We start from the raw sequence: 6,073 nt of genomic DNA, 5'->3' as shown, positions 1-6,073 counted from the left end.
TCATCTTGTCTAGATGGGTCTGGTGAAAGGAGATGGGGATAATATTCGCAAGATTCAATAGTGAATAACTGTTATCATGACTAATCACGACGGTCACACTTGTAAAGGTAGAAGTTTTATAACAAAAAAAGGGGAGTGGTTAATTTTACAGTCCAGAAACAGAGGACCCTAGGACCATCAAGAGAGGAACAGACAAGCAAAATGCGGGACTTTATCCAGAGGAGCAGCAGCGCCAGAGTGGAGGCAGAAATGGGGGCATGGAGAAGGGGGAGCGGCTGAGGACTCTAGATTCATCAACTAAGAAGAGAAGGACTAAGAACAGGTGGTCAGGAGCAGAGTTGCAGAATGTGCCCTTTGGAGATGTACATTATTATGTATGCCTGAATGGGTTTTTTCTTTGTGTTTTGTGTTTTTTTTTAAAAAAGCCAAAGTGGATAGAGAGAAATACTTTTAACTGATTGGTATATGGAGGGGATTATAATCAATGTAATGAAACAAGTTATATGAATTGTTGAATGTGAAACTGATGATGTGCCCTGTAAACTTTCACTCAATCCACAATAAAAACCTTAAATTAAAAAAAATAATAAAATAAATAATGCATTAATAACCAAATAGATATAAAGGCCCTACTACATAAGGAGCTCTGGTAGCATAGTGGTTTATGAATCAGGCTGTGTACCACAAGGTCAGCAGTTCAAAACTACCAACTTTTCCACGGGAGAAAGACGAGTCTTTCTGCTCCTGTAAAGATTTACAGCCTCGGAAACCCTGTACAGGGTCACTATGAGTCTGAACTGACTCCACGGCACATAACAACAACAACAACTATATTAAAGTCTGCATTGTACAAATCTTTTTTTTTTTTTTTTAGTTATAGGCAACCTTGAAAGTCTCAATAAATTCCTCATAAGTTTGTTCATTCTCTACATTTTGAAAAAGACGATACCAAATGCCAAAAGCAATCAAGGGAACAAAATCCCAACACATTCATTTGGAAACTCACTTCCAAATATTCATGGGTCAAAAGGTAACATAGTTAGAAGGACAAAGTTGGAGGCCTCTCACTCCCGTATATCAATATCTACTTCACAGCCATAGTGGTCAAAACAGCCTGGTAGTGGCACAATGAAAAACACACAGATCAATGGAACAGCATTGAGAACCCAGAAGTAAACCCATCCACATACTGTCAACTGATCTTTAACAAAGGACTCAAACACATTACATGGGAAGAGATAGTCTCTTCAACAAATGGTGCTGGCAAACTGGAAATTGATTTGCAGAAAAATGAAGCAAGACCTGTATCTCACACTAAATACAAAACAAACTCAACATGGATAAAAGGCCTAAATGTAGAACAGAGAATTATAAAGATAATCAATGAAAAAAACGAGACCAACTCAGGGGCTCTAAAATCACACAAATAGTAGAAGATAAAATAGATGACTGGGATCTCCTGAAAATTAGAAACTTATGTCCATCAAAAGATTTAGCAAAAAGAGTAAAAAGAAAGCCAACAGAATGGGAAAATTTTTTGCAATGACATATTAGACAAGGGACTAATATCTATGATTTATAGAAAACTACAACACCTCTACAAAAAAAAATGACAAACAACCCAATTAAAAAATGGGCACATGACATGAAGAGACACTTCAACAAGGAAGGTATTCAGGCAGCCAACAAACATATGAAGGAATGTTCATAATCATTAGCCATTAGACAGATGTGAATCAAAACAACAATGAGGTATCGTCTCACACCAGCATTAACACAGAAGTTTGAAAAGACAGAAAACATCAAACGCTGGTGAAGGTGTGGAGATGCTGTTGCTGGTGGGACTTTAAAATGGTTCAACCACTCTGGAAAATAGTATATATGGTTCTTCCTCTGAAAGTTGGAAAGAGAAATACCACAAGACCCAGCAATTCCTCTACTTGATATATATCCGCAAGCAATACAATACAGATCACGAGTGGATATATGCACACCAATGTTCATCGCAGCACTATTCACAATAGCAAAAGATGGAGACAGCCTAAATGCCCATCAATGGGAGAATGGATAAACAAACTTTAGTACATACACACAATGGGATACTAAACAATGTTGAAAAATAACAATGAATCTGCAAAACACCTCATAACATTGATCAACTTGAAAGATGTTAATACTGAGTGAATTTAGTCAATCACAAAAGAGTAAATATTGTATGACACCATTATTACAAAAGCTTAAGAAAAGTTCCATATTAAAAGAAACCTTTGAGGGTTATCTGGGGTGGGGAGAGGGTAGACACCTGTTAGCGCTGGTGGCAGGAAGGGCAATATACACGAAAAGGGATGGTGACAGAAGAATGATGAAGGGAGGTAAGCATGTACTAAAGGGGATAGAGGTAAACAGTGATATATATACACAACCTTGAAACAACAGTGTTCTGTGCATAGATACATGGATTGAGACCCAGGTTGAATGGGAAGGGAAAATTTTAAAATTTTTTTGGCAACCTAAAATTACAAAATAATTAGACCTGAAAGATAATAAAAATTAAATATATCAAAACTTGTGTCACGTATCTAACGTAACACTTTGTGGGAAATGTATAGCTTTCATTGCCTTTATTAAGACAGACAATGACTAAGCTAAAATTCATCCCAAAAAGTTAGGGAAAAAAACCTACAAAGTAAACCTCCACAAATAAGAAAAGATGTTATAACATGTAATTTAAAAAAAGTCCAAGTAGATTTTTGCTAAAGTCTGCTTTAAATTTGCAAAAATAGCTTTGGGGAACATGGATATGGGATGTCTACAGTTTTCTGTATGCTTGAAACATTTTACAGTGCAGAGCTTTGAACTTAAAAGTACTGAATAGTTATAGAAGACTTGGTAGTACTGTAGGATAAGCACTGGACTACTAACCACAAGGTCAGCAGTTCAAATCCACCAGTTGCTCTGAGGGAGAAAGATGAGGCTTTTTGTTCCTGTAGGATTCACAGCTTCAGAAATCCTATATAGGGTTGCTATGAATCAGAATTGATGGCAATGAGTTTTGTTTTGATTAAATAGCTGTAGTGTGTGGTGATGATGATTTTTGCTATTAAGTGCTGTCAAATTGGTTCAGAATCATAGCAACCCTATATAGGGTTTCCAAGAAGCAGTTGGTAGGTCTGAACATCTGGCCTTGAGGGTAGCAGCCTAGTGCTTACCCAACAGCACTGCACTTGGACTCCAGTGATGATGATTAGGCATCTCAGAGTACTTTATAAAGCTTGGTGATGTAAGGAAATGAAGGTCACAATCTGAGCCCCACCAATCTACAAGCCCCCCTGAATCCCATCAATCTACAAAGCACAGACTGGTCTCTTACCTACAGCATCAAAGACAGGCAGCAGGTTCATGTTTACCCAGCTTTCCAGGGCCACAGATGTCAGCTGGAACTGTAAAGTTCCGGGCTTGTTCTGTTCAGGAAACTCAAGGTTCAGGCCGGGGACTGGGTTCTGGACCCATGATTCCAGCTGCATTCTCATATCATCAAGGATTTCTGCTCGAAGGGTCCCCTGGTCCCGGTAGTCTTTGAAGCAGTTAAGGAAGATGACCAATTCAGCATCGCAGCTGCTCTTCAGGGCTGTGCCCCGGCCAAAGGAGCCCCCCTGGAGAGGAAACACAGTGCAGATGGGAGACCCTCTCTGAGTCCTATGGACCCACTAACTGTACCCCATCTGTGCCCCTGAAAATGCTCTCTGCCTATTGCCGGGTCTGGGAGCACCAGGACCCAGGCAGACCGCACATGCCATCCGACGCTTAGAAGCCTGGCAGAGAGCCAGCTGTCTACCTGCATCTGCCTTCTGATCCATGAAGTTTAGGCACCGTCACAGTGACTCCCAGACACAGGGAACTGGGCCAGGTGGAGTGGGGGTAGTGACTAAACACCTTAACCCAACATCTACAGCACTGACTCACTGCACATCTATAGTAGAGGCTGCAAATGGAGGTCCCAGGGACAAGAAGGGCTTTCAGATGTGTTCTGTTGGCCTATGTGATTGATTGATTGATTCATTCAGCAAATCTTCTTTGATTCAGCAAATCTCATACATGTGCCAGGATATAAGTGGGATCTCTGGTGGCGTCGTAGTTAAGCACTCAGCTGCTAGCTTACCAGTCAGTGGTTTGAACCCAGTAACTGCTCCACAGGATTAAGACGTGGCAGTCTGCTTCCATAAAGATTTACAGTCTTGGAAACCCTATGGGGCAGTGCTACTGTAATGACAACAGGTAGGCCAGACAGAGAATTTAGGTTCTCATGGAACCTATATTCCAGCAGGGGGAGACAGTCAACCAACAATGACAGATCCTGAGAAAGTACCAAGTGCTCAAGGACAGGAGTGGAGCAGCAAGGGCTTAGGGTGGGGAGTGAAGGCAGCAATCTTACAGTCTCAGCAGGGAGACCTGGGATCAGAGACTGGAAGGAGGCGAGGGGGAGCCAAGTGGCTGGAGGAAGAGTGTACCAGAAGGAGAAATCAGTCTTCACAGAGCCTTCACAGAGTTCAAGGATAGTCAAGGGGCCAGTGTGGCATAAGGGAGTTCGTGAAGGTGGTACACAAACCAGGCCCAATCCTCCAGGCTGGGGACCGCTGTGCTCTGGGAGCTGTACAGGATTTTGAGCTGAGGAGGGGAAGTGATCTGATTATTATAATAAACCTACTGTCATCAAGTTGATCCAGAGTCACAGCAAGTGTATAGGATGAGGTAGAACTACTCCAGAGGTTTTTCACCTTTCTCCTATGGAATGGCTGATGGATTTGAACCACTGATCTTTAAGTTAGCAGGTGAGCTCTTAATCCTGGTGCCACCACGATTCCTTCATACAACACCACCCTCTGCCACTGAGTCAATTCCAACTCACAGTGAACTTATAGGGTGGAAAAGAACTGTTCCTAGGGTTTCCGAGATTGTAAATCTTTTGAGAAGCAGACATATCTTTTTGTCCCGTGGAGCGGAGGATGGGTTTGAACTGCTGACCTTGTGGTTAGCAACCCAATGCTTTACTCACTGTGCCACTAGGGTTCCTTAATGATTATAATAGTGGTTTTTCTTGTTTTGTTTTTAAGAAACAGAATCATTAAATAAACAGACTGTGGTATATACATTCTATGCAATATGACTCAGCCCTAAGAAGAAATGAAGTCCTGATACATGCTACAACATGGATGAACCTTCAAAACATTCTGCAATAAGTCAGTCCCAACAGGACAAACATGGAACCATGTCCTTTATGTAAACGATCTAGCTGAGGTTGTTGTTGTTTAGTGCAGTTGAGTTGTTCTGACTCACAGTGACCCTGTATAGGTTTTCTGAGGAGCAGCTGGTGGGTTTGAACCATCACCTTTTGGCTAGCAGTCCAGTGCTGATCCGACAGCAGCACACCAGGACTCCTTACAGGGATGAGTTGTGAGTGGTAACCAGGGAGGAGGTGAAGAAGGAACAGGGGAGTCACTGCTTTGGGGGCTGTTTCTGTTTGTGGTGGTGGAACAACTGGGAAGAGGAAGATGAGAATGGTTGCAAACCATTAAGGATATAATCAGCATCACAGAATTATACATATAAGAACTGGTAATTTAAAAAAAATATCACTGTTAGGAACATACATAGCAAAACATATACTGATCGAACAATTGAATGACATTAATTACATGCTTGTTCTTCAAGTTGTAAGACCATTCTCAGCTTCCCGTTGCAAATTGTTCCTCCCCTTATCATGAACTTGTTGTCACCCCCACCCCCGGGGCAAGGCTTTCTACCTAGCCTTTCCAGTTGTTGAAAACCCCACACAAAGTGTTCTTTAAAAGAGCACAATGTGAGAACAAACAAGATGGCGGATCGGGTGGATGTATAGCAGACAGCTCCGCCAACAACAACACAGAATACCCAACCAAGCTGGCTCAGAGGATGGTCCCAGAACTCTGAACCACACATAAAGGAATACTTAGAAGGTTGGAAGGCTCACAGCTGGGGGAATTTGTGGCAGAAGCAAGAAATCTATTGCTTTCTAGTCCAGGACACTCGGCTGCTC

General features: G+C 41.8%; 2 protein-coding genes across 2 annotated transcripts in view; both read right to left on the bottom strand.

Annotated features, from left to right (window-relative positions):
* LOC102835246 (2'-5'-oligoadenylate synthase 3-like) overlaps positions 1 to 3,841 on the bottom strand; it is a 125,354-nt gene extending 121,513 nt beyond the window's left edge. The window contains exons 1-2 of the mRNA XM_006870511.1: positions 3,836 to 3,841; positions 3,371 to 3,653 (exon numbers count right to left, since the gene is read on the bottom strand). Coding sequence (XP_006870573.1) covers positions 3,371 to 3,653; positions 3,836 to 3,841 — 289 coding nt within the window. The remainder of the gene's footprint in view (positions 1 to 3,370; positions 3,654 to 3,835) is intronic.
* Positions 3,842 to 4,557: 716 nt separating this feature from the next.
* OAS3 (2'-5'-oligoadenylate synthetase 3, 100kDa) overlaps positions 4,558 to 6,073 on the bottom strand; it is a 35,337-nt gene continuing 33,821 nt past the window's right edge. The window contains exon 8 of the mRNA XM_006870510.1: positions 4,558 to 4,665. Coding sequence (XP_006870572.1) covers positions 4,558 to 4,665 — 108 coding nt within the window. The remainder of the gene's footprint in view (positions 4,666 to 6,073) is intronic.

The sequence above is a fragment of the Chrysochloris asiatica genome, unplaced genomic scaffold (genome assembly GCF_000296735.1).
Source record: "Chrysochloris asiatica unplaced genomic scaffold, ChrAsi1.0 scaffold00142, whole genome shotgun sequence".
NCBI classification, from domain to species: Eukaryota; Metazoa; Chordata; class Mammalia; order Afrosoricida; family Chrysochloridae; genus Chrysochloris; species Chrysochloris asiatica.
The sequence above is the reverse complement of the archived record's forward strand: the minus strand, read 5'-3'. Positions and strand labels throughout refer to the sequence as shown.